General features: G+C 38.5%; 1 protein-coding gene and 1 long non-coding RNA gene across 2 annotated transcripts; one reads left to right on the top strand and one right to left on the bottom strand.

Moving 5' to 3' along the window:
- Positions 1–792: 792 nt before the first annotated feature.
- Positions 793–14,277, bottom strand: cpxm1a (carboxypeptidase X (M14 family), member 1a). The gene is made up of 14 exons (XM_042501241.2): positions 13,918–14,277; positions 13,079–13,150; positions 10,339–10,448; positions 9,383–9,522; positions 9,142–9,226; positions 8,442–8,592; positions 8,219–8,304; positions 7,138–7,261; positions 6,221–6,417; positions 5,521–5,700; positions 3,486–3,780; positions 2,893–3,032; positions 2,676–2,778; positions 793–2,164 (listed from the first exon to the last, which is right to left on the bottom strand). Exons 1-14 carry the CDS (start codon positions 14,204–14,206, stop codon positions 1,833–1,835), a joined length of 2,304 nt encoding a protein of 767 aa, XP_042357175.1. The 5' UTR covers positions 14,207–14,277; the 3' UTR covers positions 793–1,832.
- LOC121953954 (uncharacterized) lies at positions 2,016–2,737 on the top strand. The gene is made up of 3 exons (XR_006106532.2): positions 2,016–2,169; positions 2,300–2,365; positions 2,602–2,737. It is a non-coding gene; the product is annotated as an uncharacterized LOC121953954 (long non-coding RNA).
- Positions 14,278–15,831: the final 1,554 nt, after the last annotated feature.

A 15,831-nucleotide genomic window follows, 5' to 3' on the forward strand; every position in this document is an offset into this window, starting at 1 on the left:
GATGTAATTTTCTTATTTGGTGTTTCTTTTACTTTTTGTTATTTTTGTTTTGGTTTTTTTGTTTTTTTTTGTTTGTTTTTTTTTTGTTTTTTTAACAAATAATTTGGCCATTTCCTGGTAAGTTGCTTACCACCCTTTAGTATTTTAGGAAGAAAGCAAGCCACTAGTTTGTAGTAGTTTCATGTCCCGTCATTGTTGTTTTTCAGATTTTTGTGCATATTTTGTATCTCTTTGCAGTTCCTTACGTCTCTTTGTGGTCTTTTTGAATCTCTTCCTTGGCAGTATGTGGTAATATTACATAAGATGGCCAGGGGCCTCCCTGACACTTCGGGCCCTTGGACGTGTGCCTGTCGGCCTGTTCTGTGACCCATCCCTGCCTTGATCGTTTAATTTTGATACTATTAATTTCATGTAACACTCTTGTATTTCACAAGAAAAAAGCAAAGATACACATTTTGTGTCAACCCAATTGCCAGAAAAATGTTGTCATTATATGTTTCTGCAAACCACAGGTATGTAATATATAACAATTAAAAACTGCCAAATAATTTTGGCTGTGTTCATACACATTTCAGGTGTCTCACCTCAGTGTCACACCATAACCTCCTGGTGACAGTTCTCATATAGTACGTCACTTTAGAGACGTTCTAACAATTAGTATGAGAAGTACAAATAAAAAGTATTTGTGGTGTACAGAAATGTACAATGACAACATTTTTTTTCCTGGCAACTGGGTTTTTTTATGATAGAATATTTTCCGTTATTTTTAGCCATGCTTGTGTCACACTAGAATATCAATAACACAAATAAGTAATATTTATTTGAGAATTTAATGTCCTGTTGGACATCAATCAAACAAATACAGTCACAATTTTAGAAAAAACATGTCACATATCAGACCAGCTGACTCTTAAACTTAAATCCTCAACTCAGTCGTCTTACAGCAACAAACACCACAGCGTCATCGGCTATAATGTAGACAAAAGAAAAAGTGAGTCTGACCTTTGATAGTCCCTGAAGCCTTTCTAGTAAATCTGTAAATGTCCATTTTCTTTAAGAAGTCCCACAACTTGTTTCTGTAACTTTTTAGACGTGAGTTTGTGTCCTTGTTTTGGGAAGGAAACCCTGTTATTTAACCCTTTAGAACCTGGATCAGCACCAGTTTTATTATGCTGTGTTTTACAAGCATTTACTCAACTTAACCCAACTGGTTTGATTTCTTCAAAAAACATTAGAAATAGGCAATGAGCATCTTGGCTAGAAATGTCTTGAAAATTGAAAAAAAAGTGAAAGGTGACAAGAAAATGAAAATTAGCTGTGGGGGGATTATTAGATATAAACAAGAAAAAAAATATTATTTCATCAGCATTATTAGAATATATAACTGTGTAACTAACTATAACTTTGCACTAATCTCTTGCTTATTTTTTGGCTATTTCTTTTTAAGTTGCTCATTGCTTTCTTTGTTTTTGAGACAAATCAAGTCAATTTGCTCAGGTTTTAAAGGGTTACGTATCCAGTCAACATGTGTAAGAGTTTGTGTGACCATCATGGTTTCATAGGGTCAGTACACCCAAATATGTTTATATTTATTTGATATTTAAAAGGTGGCACATACAAATCTCAGAGGCAGTATTTCACCCTACATGAAGCTCTGCCTGTCTTGGTTTTACTGGGGCTATGCAGAAAATATATTTTAGTGAATTAGGTGAACTGACCCTTTAATAGTGTCCTCTCTTGTAGGACCATGTCAGCGTCTGCAGAGGTCAGTTTTCTCCGTGTGCACCAACTTTAATCCAGCTCATCTCTGAGGCATCTTTGGGCCCGTGTCCTCATGCTCGCCGGGCTCCGGGCGACCGAGCTTTCCTGGTCTGCAGCAGCCGCTGGCTCTCCCTGCGCTGGTTGAGGACCTTGGTGGTGGCGCGGAGCTTGCGGAGCCTCAAAGCGCGGAGACGCAGCTGCAGGTCCTGGGGGATCTTCCCACCCTGGGCCCGGATGTCCTTCAGTCTCTGGATGGGTGTCTTGGTCAGGGTGAAGTCACAGATGGTGGGACGCGGCTCCATCCCGACGCGGCAGTGACGCACGGACGGGAAGTAACCCTCGGCCCAGACCACCACCTTGTACTCGCCTGGGTTGAGGAGGCGCCAGTAGTCCCCGTCAGCCGCTGAGGTAACAACAACAAAGATTTATTTTGTTGTCCATACAGCCAAAATTTAAGTGTCCAAGATTTAGTTTTTAATGTGTCGTCAGAATGTCGTGTTCATCAAATTTAATTTACTATTTTAATTTACACTCACAGCAAAATGCAAGTGAGTGACCTCCTACATTTCCCAGAATGCCCTCAATAAGCCCCCAGAGAAAAGTGGTGAGTCTGTTGGATTCAGTGTTTCCAAACCTTTTGAGCTTTCAATGCTTAACATCCTTAACAGTTAGAATATTTTCCCTCTCAGGCTGTTTTCATTTGAACGATATTTAGTGACCTGGAGAGGTAAAGGTATATCCAGTATTTAAGAAGCAAAAATGTAAGAAAAGTTGTACAAAACAAGAAAAAAAACTGTGTAACATAAATACATTATTGGTCCTTTTCTTTTGATCCCTCAGATTTATTATCTGACCCCACTGAGACCTCAACTCGAGTTCGTGAAGCTGACAGATGAATGAAATCTGTGCGTCACCTGATCGGATGTCGTGGTCGTGGTCCTCCACTTTGATTACGGCGTCGGCTATTCCCTGTTTGGTCAGTTTGTCCCTGACGACGCCTTTGATGCCTCTGTGTACCTGAGTGAAGAGGAACGCTGCACTGTGACGCCTCCGAGACAAAGGTAAGACTGACATAATCAAAGCTGCTGTTCAGCACGCAGCTACAGATACGGATGGAAACTGTCGACTGACCTGCTCCATGTAAACCAGCAGAGACTCCTTGTTGTTCTCCCACTCGATGGGAAGCTCGCTGGCATGAGGGAACTTATCGCACGACAACTCCACCGTCACCTCGAAACAGTTGGTGTGCATGTAACTGAAGTCATTCATACCTGCAGAAAAGACACACAAGTATTTTTACATAATTTGTGCATAAGAAAGTCAGCCCAAAAAAAGCTATTTCAGATAATTTACATTTTAATTTATTCATGCAAAGACCTCAATAAAATAAAATGCAAATTTGAATTTCTAAATTTATTTAGAACCAGTGTTTGTAGAAACATGACAGTGCAACATGACGATATCCTTCGAGGAGGCCCCGCTCCCTATATAGATATAAAGGGCTCATTCAACAGTCACAAAAACATCAGTTTTTATTTTCAGCTGATTTTATGCTTAAGAGAACATACTTATTATACTATATTATATTTGATTTCAGCCAATATAGCCACCTAAGTACCTCCTACTGGACCTTTCAGGGACCTAGTTTATGTTTATCTGTGTTTTGAGAGGCATTTAGCCACAGGAAGTAACATTTTCTCAAGTTACTACGTGATGAGACTCACTGCCGGGGACGGTGTGCCAGGCGCCACCGTTGATGATGTTGTTGTAACGCTGGAAGTCCTCGTAGTGGCAAATGCGGCGGTCAGGGTTGGACATCACCAGGTTAGTCGAGGCGTAGACAGTTGCTAGCCAGCGGAAGAAAGCGTTGTCCGCCGTGGGGGTGTCCTCCTGAGGGGCCCAGTCTCGGGTGCAGTCAAAGGGGTACGTGACCACCAGTTCTCCCCCGTGGAGGTTTGCGCTGAGCACGAAGGGAATATCCTGCATCCAGCTGATGACGGCTCGAGTCTCTGGTGCGACCTGGGAGGGACGGACAATCTGGATTAGCTTCACGTCACTTTTTAGACATTTATTTATGTGAAAGATTCTTAAGATTAAACACAGGCGGTAACTTTATATTTTCTTATATGCAGCAAAATAATTATTTGCTAAATTTCAAGTATAGTTTGATTTTTTTTGTAGAGGAAACAGTTAAAAAGTTTAACAACTTTTTATGTGTACGTTTCTCAAAAACTGAGAACAAACAAACAACTTTTTATACATAAAAACTATTTTGCTGGTAACTATTACTGTTTTTTTGTTGTTTCGCCAAAGATAAAACCAGAAAAAACACATCTAAAATATACTTTTATTGGTATAAATTTCTGACTTTTTAAAAAATTCAGTCATCATTTTTAAAAATGGGTTTTATACAGTCAGTCAACTCTAACTTTAGTCGGGGAAATATGGGGAAAAAATAGATACAGCCTAGTCGTGCAATATTTTACTTGACAATATTTTATTAATACAAGGACACCATGTATACATTGTTTATATGTTATATAAATTATGAATATTGCAGATAAAAAAATTAACTTTTGGTACCCTAGTAGAACAATAATCAGTCAATTTGTTATTTATTCAACTTGATATTTTGCTGCAATAAATAGAAATTGAAGTGGGGTGAACAGACTGAAAACTTTATCTTGTTTGATAAAACATGTGACAAATAATCGCAATATATGTTATTGCATTACTCAGCATATACCAAAACATTTAAAATTGCATTAACGTTGTATCGTGTCTTAGGTATCATGATAGTGTGGTTTCTTGGGGCCTCTAGTGTTTCCCACCCTGGTGTTTTGTGGACTTTGTGTTTTGGCTTCCTAGACATCATCAGTTTTTTACCGTGAATTCACAATAGCGGCATCGAAAGTGTGCGTTTCTTTAGAGAGATGTTTCCAACAGTGTTTGTGCCACCAAAAGCTTTTTCTTTTCCTTTTCTTTTAAAATGTAAAATCTGTGGCATTTCCAGCCACAGTTAGATGTGAAAATATGCTGGCTCTATACACGCTATTTCCTGTTGATTTTATTTAATTCCTGCAGGCGGAGCTCTTTTCTTTGTCCGTTCAGTCACTGAATTGCTCACTGCCTAAACTACTTTCTATGTATTTCCATCCACAAGCTACAAATATAAAGATTTTTCCCTGGAAACACCCACCAGGAAGAAAAAACATGACATATCAACTAACAGAGACCAAAACTAAAAAAAAAAAAAAAAAATTAACACATGGTGTTCCTTTTATTGTGAATTTTGAGTTTCGACACTCGTTCTTTTACCAAACATTGAATGACAACACTCAGGCTTCCAGTAAAACCTCTTGGCTCTGAGATGACTTCCTAATCGGAGGCTTGCATGACACTGCAGTGGAAACATTATTTCCCTCTTCCACACACACTACCCTCCAAAACTGCTTTTCAGTCTGACCTACATTTATGCACCAATGCATGTCACCCTTTTTTTTAGGTAGCAGAGTTTGATATTCTGATGCAATTATCTGTATTTCATTATAATCTCTTCACTGCATTTATTATTCAGTTAGAGACAGTTAAATTCTGTTTTCAAAATGCATTCTTGTCTGCCACACTGTCATTCATAATAAGACCACCAGATGGTGCCAAAGCAAACATTTAAACCCAATACATAGTGACTCTACCTTAATTCTCTAAACTTGATCATCAAGACCTATTGATTGGTTGTTTACAAAAAGGCCTCCTTACCATGGCGTCTTCTTTGGTGTAGTACTCTGGGATGGGGATGTAGTGGTTGGTGACTTTAGATCTGTCTGCTGCCGTCTCCTGGGCGTCCCACATAATGCTGTTCAGGTCTGGAAAGTTGTGATTCAGGTCGATTCCTTCGTAGTTGTACCTTCCGTAAGCCCAGCCAGCCAGTTCAGAGCCCTGCAGCAGAATATCAGCCAATCCCAAACAGAAGTAAAAGAAAAAAAAATGTTTATTTAACAGTTTGAATGCAAGACTTTTACTTGTAGTATTTTTACAATATAGTATGACTAGTTTTACTTGAGTAAAAGAATCAAATACTTCTTCTAGCACTGGTGACAAAGCCAAGTCGCAGGAAGAAATTGTTGCATTTACAGTGTCAATTGTGCCAACAAAAGTGGACATTTTTTAGTTGGACATTGGCCGCATTTTCATCGGCATTTGATCCCCAAAATTGATGTTTTTTTTTAGTGAGACGATGGCATTTCTAGTAGCAAACATGCCACCAGAAGAAGAAGCTATTTTAGTAAGGCATTTTTTAAATGGAAATTATGTATTCAAAAGTAGCCGTTTTTTAGTGAGATATTGGCGGCATTTCAAGCCATGAGTAGGTGTTTTTAGCAGCAATTGTGCCACCAGAAGAGGACTTTTTGTGTGAGACATTGGCAGCATTTCTGGCATTTCCCTTGAACTCACCCACCCTCTCATATGCAGCTTCGTATCCATCGGGGTTCATGGAGGGCAGGAGGTGGATTCGTGTCTCAGTCACCAGCCGAACTACACGTTGGTTTCCCTTCTTGTATTCTTTGCACAAGTACTGCATGAGGTTGAGGACGAGCTCTCGGCCAAGAGCCTCGTTCCCGTGCATCCCGGCCACGTAGCGAAACTCCGGCTCACCTGCCAAGAGGGAAAATTTACAGTAACTTAACTTGCCAAGCAGTAAATGTAAATGTCCGAAAAAGGAATTTGTCCCTAAAACCAGGTCACACTAAATATGAAGCACCTGAGATTTCATTCAGTAGGTCAAAGTTAAACCCCACAGAAACATCAGGAACTCATTCAGATAAAACTTTCATCCCGTTTGTATTGTGTTAGGCAACAGTCTGACAGCTCTTTGCCAGTAATCATACATGGACAGACATTCCTGGAACTTAAACACCAAAGACCCAAAATACCCCCTCCCCCATAATAAAATGGCCTTTTCTTCTTGGATTTGTGAAAACACTGAAATTGAAATCAGTTGTTGGCGCTTGTTAGCCTAAAGCAGTTTCGAAATATTTCCTGTGAGAAATAAAAAAGCTGAACTCCACTGAATTTATTTCAACATTTTGGCTTCAAACATCTGAAGACAACATCACAGAGAATCTTGTTTGTTAGAGCGAGTGCCGTCTCTGATTTGGGACCATTATCAGTTTGTTTATAGAAGAGAGGCCTCCTCTACAGACCCCCAGCCTCCCTGTGTGCCGCCGCTGCAGAGAAAAGTCAGTGTAAACACTGCAGGATGTTGAACCGACCCCCTGAGCAGCTCAACTCAGAGTAACCCGAGAAACATGTTGAATTCTGCTCCAGAAACTTTGAAGACTTAAACTCGCAGAAGAAGAATTGAATCTCTCTCACCTAGTTCATGTTTTCCAGGGTTATCGGAGATCTCCATGACGTACAGTTTGAGGCCCATGTAGCTCTTCCCGATGGTGTAGATGCGAGTGATGTCCGGACACTCCTCCGTCACAGACTTCATCAGCTTTAGGGTTAAAAGACAGAAGTGGACGAAGTATTCAGAAACTTCACTCCAGTAAAAGTACTAATACCACACTGTACAAATACAAAGTAATACAGTACAATATAAATATAAGAACAAGGTCCAGCATTACTTCAGTAACTATGTAAGTACAGTCAAAAAAATGAAGTTCTTATACTATTAAAAATAGAAAATGCCCCCTGTAACTATTATATGTCATAGTAACCCTTTGAAACCTGAGCAAAGTGGCTTTCTTTCAAAAAGATAGGAAGATGGCAAAATTAGTAAAACATTACAGGAAAATTTCCTGAAAAAAAGTAAAGTAAGAACCAAAAGGAGACAAAATAAAATAATTATAATTATGATATAATAAATAAAATAGAAGAATTATAAATATAAAAAATTACAAAAATTATAGATATTTCAATTTCAACCAAAAGGTTTCATAGGTTTAAATGCTTGTGAAAGGCATATGGACATAATAAGATGATGATGATGATGATGATGATGTTTATTATCTTTAATTTTGTGTTTAAATATGCATCTGATGCATGATCTAATTAAATATGTGCTGATTTGCATTATTTTCAAAAACATATCTGAACATTGCATAGAGCCAGGTAAAAAAGAAGGCATTTTTTAGGAATAAAATGTCCTATAAATCAGACTATGAATCACATATGAACAAATGTCTGTAAAACCTGCAGAATACAGACAAGAATTAAACTATAAAGTGATGTGTAAGAAACACCTTAAATTTGAATCTAAGTACAGTCCTTTACATGATTCCAACACTGATGTTAAGAGAAAAAAATGGACTGGAAGTCTTCAGAGGGTTAAATTTGAGCTCGGAGGAAATCTGAAAGCTGTTAAAAGTGTGAGTAAAAACACTGAAGCTTTCCTGGAACCACAGTTACTCATGATGCATGTGTGGCCGTGCAGCGTCCATCACGCTCTGACCTTCCTCATTTCTTTGTAGTTGTGCTGTCTGAAGTCCAGAGCGTCTTTTGATCCCAGCTCCTGCTCTGAGTAGATGTCTGACGGATCTACGAGGAAAAAAACACATAAACCTAACTCAAATACCAATAATAGAAATATTTTGACATGTTAGTGACTCTGAACATCTAAACCGCTCAGATTAATTATTACTAAGATCATTCAAACACTCTGCGCTGCAGCGTACCGTCAAGTCGACAGCCGAGGATCTCAGCCCGGAGGCAGATGGTGCCGTTGGGGAACCAGGTCTGAGGGTTGATGCGGATAAAACGGGCAACAGTGGGTTCAGGAAGGAGTCCGAGCACCGGGGTCTCTGGATCCTGGTTTCCCTCAAAGATCTGAACAGTTCAATGTGACATCACATGGGTTTATACATTTTAGCATCCCCACGAAAAAGTGCATTGAAACATTTGCACATAAAAGCACTTGGAGAGTCTATACCACCTCCATCATGGCTGCACAATGAAACCTGAGCATATTGGCTTGATTTCCTTTGAAAAGCGAGAAATGTCCCACAAATTGAAAGAAACTTACAAAAGGAACAAGAAAATTAAAAATAAATTGTTGGAGGGGCCCGCCCACCTACGGGGCCCCAGTGCACTGTCTATATTTACGCCCCTGTGTAGAGGCCATATTACTGACATATGGGGGGAAAAAAGTAATAATATCATCTGTCAAACTGTCATTATTCCAAGCACAAGCCTCAGTTTCTTACTATTGTTTTCATTCTGAGCTCTTCTTATGTAAGAGCAGTTGAATGTTTTGCTCGCAGTACATATTTCACTCTGGCAGAAACTCCTCACAATCTGTTTTCCATCTGTAGACGTCCACGGGACACAGTAGCTACATTCCTCCAATATCTGAGAACACAAAGAAGCGGCTCTTACCGCCTCCTCTGTCCCGTTCATGCAGGTTTTCCAGCTCACAGAGTCGTTACTCAGCTGGACCTTGTAGGTGTGGACCCAGTCCCAACTGTAACCACAAGAAACCAGGTTTCAGTATCAGTGCAGTGAAAGAACATTGTGCTCTGACTTTTGTAATCAGTCTTTTTTGTGTGTTTTTAGCAGCAGTTTTAGATTTTATTTTGGAAGAAAACCTCTTCAGATGTTAGTTCTGATACTACCTGACCTCCAGATGGAGTTTCGGCCCTGCAGGATGACCCCGGTGAACAAGGTGAGGTGGATGGCGTCCACCTCCAGCCACTGGTACCGGTCCTTATACTCTGCACACCAGGCGCCGTCATAGAGGTCCCCGTCCTCGATGCCAGACTAAAAACACATGTTACACTGTTTTTTTGTCACTTGCAGAATCCATTAAACCGTTGGCTCAGCCTCAGTGTGCAGCATTGCATAAGAGTCTAGTGTTGACCCTGATTGTAAAATAATTGCTTTCAGACTACAGAACACAAGAGAGACTGGGGCGATGAACAGACTGCTGGCTCTGTGTTTTACACATTACTTTATTTAATTTCAGAGACTAGAGCACTTTCTACTCCAAATACAGGCACTGGAGTTTTATTATAGTGGTAATTTTGCATGTCAATAAAAGCAGAGGGAAAAAAGGGGGATTTTATTTTATAGTTCATTATGAGGCAGAAATTACGGTAAGAAATACAACATGATTTGAAGTGAAAGAGGCCATAATATTTAGTAATATATGAAAATATTATATGTAAAATTTTATAAATTAGCATAGCATGACATCAGCTTTGCACAATATATTGAAATATGTCACTTTTGGGCATTTTGAACAATTATGTCAATATATTTTTTTGACCAGATAATTCAAAATGTATTCTGTTTTTCCAAATGTATTTATTTTTTTTGTCATTTCAGTCAAATGAAAATTATCTGTAGTTGCAGCCCTGTTATAATGGTATTCATACATACAAATATTACTTTTTATGATCTTATAGACCTGAGCTGGATCTTTCCAAAAGCAAAATGTTGCTACAAAGTTTCAGTGAAGTAGAGTCAAACTTGTAATCTTCTGCAATCTTGCTTTACGAGTTTCCTGTGTTTCTCTCTGAGCTTCTTTAAGAAGCAGCTCACTGTACTTTGTGTTTGATCCAGATCTGGACCCACCTGGATATTCAGCCTCCCTCTGTGAGGACCCAGCCCCGTCCGCTGGTAGGAGGACGCCTGAATCTGGCTGTCGTCGATCCGCAGGGACTCGAGGCCGAGGGGAGGACAGTCTGGAAGCAAAATGAAAAGCAGATAAGGTCTTTGTGTGTCTGTGCTTGTGTGGAGATGTTTAAAGAAAGAAGCAGCTCTGGGTCTAAGGGGTTAAAAACCCTCCCTCTGGTTTCTCTGAGTAAGCAAACACCCGGCTGATGCAATTAGAGGTCCCTGCGGTTGTTATGTGGAATATCCCGAATCATCTAGGGTCAGTTCAGTGGAAGTTTGGAGGCCCTCTGCAGAGGAAACTGCAGATAAGCGAATCCGTGGAGAGTTCGAATGTAATCTGAGACAAAGTTGAGGGCCAAGTGAGTCAAGTCAAACGTCCAGCAGAGCTACAGCTGCAGGGAGTTTTATGGCTTCAGAAACAAGCAAAAACAGCCCCATTAATCACAAACACCACGAGAAGTGGCAGGACAGAACGGCTCTCTTTGTTCTCTTTAGGTCAGGGGACGTTCTCTCTGCAACCTCTCTAAAATCAAAGAAAAAGAAGCAACAAAGACATGGTTTTACCAAAAACAAAACAACATTTTTAGATGTTTCTTTTGGCCATAGGAAATTTTGATGAGCATTTTTCACATTTTTCTGACAAAAAAAAAAACCCTTAAGTTGCAGCCACACATGTTACCCAAGTCACAATTCAGCCTGTGCCATCTTAAATCAAACATAACACACATATATTTAGGAATGCAATGAACGAGATCTAAAAAATGTGGCCAGTTGGCTAAATTTCTTTAAAAAAACATGGGAAAAGGGTGACAAGCAACTTAACAAGAAATGGCCAAAAATATGAAAATAAAAAGTAAAAAATTATAAGAAAATTACCCCAAAATAAGCAAAATAATAGTAATAATAATAATAATAATAATGATAATAATAATAATAAAGTATGAAACAAACAAAAAGAAGAAAGCATTGAAAAATCAAACTTTTTTTTCTCTTTTTCTGTAAGACAATTTCAAATATGCAAATAAGTAAATAGTTTTCTGGACATTTTTCCTTCATGATTTTTTTCTCAATTTGTTGGACATTTCTTGCCAAGTTGCTCATTATGTTTTTCACAGTTTTTGAAAGAAATCGAACCAGTTTTCTCAGGTTTCGGAGGTTTAAACGCTGGTGAAAGGCATCTTAATGCTGCACAGGAAACCTGATGTCGATCCAGATGTTAAAGGGTTAAGGGAGGTTTACATTAGCGCAAAACAAATCTCTTCAACATGTGTAGAGCTGCTGTCAGAGTTCCCACACATTTCCATGGACATTTCAAAACTTTTCCATGACTTTTACCTGGTGTTTTTTAAAGATATCAGATTCAAACTCTACTCAAAGATGATTTCATCTAGCTGAAACACTGTAAATATAAACTATTTAATTTAACTTTAAAAGTTAGTGTGTGGGATGCCTTCAAATTTGAGGTGAACTGAATGTGAGAAGTTGAATCATTACAAAAGTACCGTTACAGCCTTCTCAAATTCGTTCCGCTTAAACATTTCAGGCAACCTGGACACTAACTTTTTAAGTTAGAGTCACGACACATTTTCACCCAAACTCGTCAAATATCGCGCTTCTACAGTGGACTTTTACGTATGATGTGCGAGGTGTCGTCCTGCGTCTGTTGTTGACGTTCCCGGACGACGCGACGTGTCTTTCCAAAGTTAAACTTCCGTTTCACAGGAAATGGAAAGTTTCTGCTTGTTAGATGCATACTGTCTTTTGAAAGGTAAACTTACAGTGTTGGTGAAAATGCCTCATATTTACGCAACAAAAGCACGTTTAGGTTTAGAAAAAAAAACGGTTTGGCTCTACATTCATATTGGAAGCAAACAGCGGACTCAAGGGTGAAAGTCCGGGGTTTGTTGGATTTCTCCTGCCCGTCCTTGTTAAAGCTCCTCATGTTAGGTTTTTATCTGCGGCGTTTGAAAGTGACGCCACCCAGCTGAAAAACGTGCCTGTGCGTCAGTGTCCGATGCTGAAATCATTGACCAAGCGGACCTATTTGACGAGTTGGAAATGACAACAGACTGCTTTCAGGGTTGATTTTTGCCCAGCGTTTTTCAATCATATCAGATTCAAACTCTATTGAAACATAATTTCAGCGAGCTGATATACATAGATGAAGAGACGGAGAGAAAATGAAGAAACGTGAAGGTAAACAAACTGTCGTCTCACATTAATGGACTTCAGAGCTGCGTTACATCAACAACTACAGAAAAAAAATTGCCGTAATGTCACATTACATGGAAGTTCATCCACAGATGACAGACTTTTACCAAAACTTCAAATGACTTTTACTTATTCTGTCTTTTCCAGGCCTGGAAAATGTGACTGTGAATTTCCATGAATTTTTCCAGGTTTTCCATGACCATAGGAACGCTGCTGCTGTTAGTTGATCTGCAGTCATTTTTGCAAAGAAATTCAGCTTTTTAAATGGAAATATTCTTTGGTTTTCTCAGTCTTCTATGGTCATAATTGTTTTTATATATTTTGGCTTTTGACTGTTGGTCAGACAAAACAAGCAACTTGTAGACGTTCCCTTGAGCTATAGGAGACTGTGATCAGCATTTTTCCATTTTTTCAGAAGGCATCATTATTTATGGCTTCCCAAAGGTTCACAAAAGAGGTAAAACAAAAAAAAAGTTTTTTGACCTACCCGGTTTTTTCTTGCTGTCATCTGTTTCTTTTTCATCTTGATTGTTGTTTTCTTCTTCGCTGGTGTTTTTGACTGTTGGTCAGACAAAACAAGCAATTTGTAGACGTTCCCTTGGGCTATAGGAAATTGTGTTCAGCATTTTTCACATTTTTTATGAGTAAAACAACCATTACTTGCAGCCATAAATATGTGATCCTAGATACAATTCAGCCTGTTATGTCTTAAATCAAACATTACATACATACTTTTAGGAATTCAGCGAGCAAGCTCTAAAAAATGCGGCAACCAATAACAAAATTATACAAGGTAAAATTTGATTTCACTGATTTAAAGACTTGTTTTTTTGGAAATCCTCCATACAGCTTTGATAAGTAACCGATTACTCAGTTAGTTGCAAAGTATTCACTGGTTACAGTTTTTCAGATGTGATCATTTTCTGGTTTTCTTAGTTGTCTATTAATGTAAAATTATATCTTTTTCTGCTTTTTCTTGCATTTTACGAACAAAATAACTCATCGATAAATCAAGAAAATAATTGAAACACAAAACTTTTTTGTAAAAAAACATTAAAAACTACCTACCTAACTTACTGTGTAATGTTAGATAATTGGTCTACTTAAATTGGCTTATATATTAACCTCTATTTACATTTTTGCATGAATTTAAATACATATTTTCTTAATGAATACTTAAAATCTGTAAAAATAATTTAAAAAAAACATGTAGTGTTACTCAGGTTGTTGTTTGACATGTTTACCAAAGTAAGGAACCCACTTGGTCCCTGAAGGCATCATTATTTCCGGCTCCACAAAAACGTTTTGTTTTTTTTTTTAACCTACCCAGCTTTGTTTTGCTGTCTTTATTGTTGTTTTCTTCCTCGCTGGAGTTTTTGGTGTCCGGCTGCGTGACAGTGCTGGAGGGCGACTGTGTCTGTGCTGCTGTTGGAGTCGGTCTGTCTGTGCTGAGATCCTGCGGCTGCACAGTGACAGACGCAACTGCAGCAGTCGTGTTGTAGCTGAAGAATGAATTAACCTCAGTTGTTGTTGTTGTATCGTTTGTCAGCGCTGCATCTAAAAATCCTCCCAAAAAAATCACAGCAGCAGCCAGCGTGCACAATGACTTTTCCATCTTCTTCCTCTTTGTGTGCTGCTGCAGAGTGAGGAGGGGAGGAAAAATCCCCCGGCTGCTTTATGTGGAGATGACAGAGAGCCAGACCTCCATCCACAGCCCTCCTCCTCACTCCCACCTCCCCTTTCTCACTCCCCCCTCCACTCCCTCACCCCTCCCCAAATTTCCATCTGAGTCCTGGGAAAACAAATGTGATTCAAAAAAATTACATAATGTGGGTCATGTGTCCATCAGTGACCCATTTGTTCAACTTAATTGAGGTTGCTTCATTTTCTTCCCGTTCTTTAACTTTTTTTTCTTTTCTCATGAAAGGACGATGGTTTGGTAATGTGCGGAGGTGGAAACATTTACTCACAAATTGTACTGTACTAATTTTGGGGGAGTTGTACTTCCCATTTTATGCAACTTTTTATGTCTACTCCACAGCATCTCAGAGGCAAAAACATGGCAACAAGCAACTTAACAAGAAATGGCCCAAAAATTAATAAGAAATTAGAAAAAAAAACTTACAAGAAAATTACTTTTTTAAAGAAAGGAAGAGGAAAAAAATCTTTTATTAAATTATTAAAAGAATTATAAATATAGTTTTCTGGACTTTTACCCTATTTTTTTTAAATATGTAATAATATTTTCAGATCTTTTTGTTTTTTTACTAATTTTTAGTTTTTGCAGGACATGTCTTGCCAAGTGGCTTATTGTGATTTTTCCACATTTCTGAAAGAAATCAAACTAATTATTTAAGGTTTCAGAGGTTTAAATGCTTGTTAAGGACACTGGAAGGCAACATTAGAAACCTGATGCCAATCCAGGCGTTTAAGTGTTAACTTGTACATGTTTGACCATATTGTGCCTTTTTATCTTAATGTTTGTCTTCCCTATTGTACGTATTGTATCTCCATATTGCATTTTTTTATTATTTTAGGATGCCTTTTAACATCAGGCAAAGGAAAACTAGCTCCCCAGCTAAGTGGGGTGCATTTACATTTGTTTAAATGCGGATTTAAGTACAATGTCCCTTCTTAAATAGATAAATTAAAAATTACTCTGAACTGCTACTTTTACATTGTTTATATTAGTTACTAATTGCTTGTAGTTTAACAAGTATCATCTGCTCTGTACAGAGTTTATTCTCACTTTTAACTTGTCCTCTGTTTCTTTTCCATTTACATTTTTTTCACTTCAGGGTCTGCTGGCACCACATGTTTGGACAAAAGAGACATGCATCCAAAAAATACATACAATGATTTTGTTGGAGCTGCAGTTTAATAGCGGTAAGTGACTCAGTCATGACTTATCTGGAATGTGTCGTGGCTTTTAGGACATAATTTCCCACACATTTATTTTGACCAAACACTTCCTTGCTTTTGCTCATTAATTTCACCCCATCTCTTATGATTCACGTCGTCATCGTCCTCAGCTGCACACTGACTCACTGGGAAACTTCTTTTTCTACTCTGTATCTCATTGTCTCCAGCTTGTTGAGTTTCTAAATCATGTCCACCAGCTTCTGGTGATGACTCTGAAAGCAAAAAAACCTCTAACACAAAACAGCTGACAAACTGTTAACGTCTAAATAACTATACATGTGTTGTGAAACAAGCTGAGATTCATGATACCAACAACCA

The sequence above is a fragment of the Plectropomus leopardus genome, chromosome 14 (assembly GCF_026936395.1).
Source record: "Plectropomus leopardus strain MGB_pleo_1.0 chromosome 14, ASM2693639v1, whole genome shotgun sequence".
NCBI lineage: Eukaryota > Metazoa > Chordata > Actinopteri > Perciformes > Serranidae > Plectropomus > Plectropomus leopardus.

Excerpts from the sequence above, each read along its gene's own strand:
- cpxm1a (XM_042501241.2), bottom strand. The coding sequence starts at position 14,206 with ATGGAAAAGTCATTGTGCACGCTGGCTGCTGCTGTGATTTTTTTGGGA. Across the intron at positions 8,305-8,441 it reads CCTCGGCTGTCGACTTGACG|ATCCGTCAGACATCTACTCA; the intron begins GTACGCTGCAGC and ends TTTTCCTCGTAG. Across the intron at positions 2,165-2,675 it reads CGACCACGACATCCGATCAG|CGGCTGACGGGGACTACTGG; the intron begins GTGACGCACAGA and ends TTGTTACCTCAG.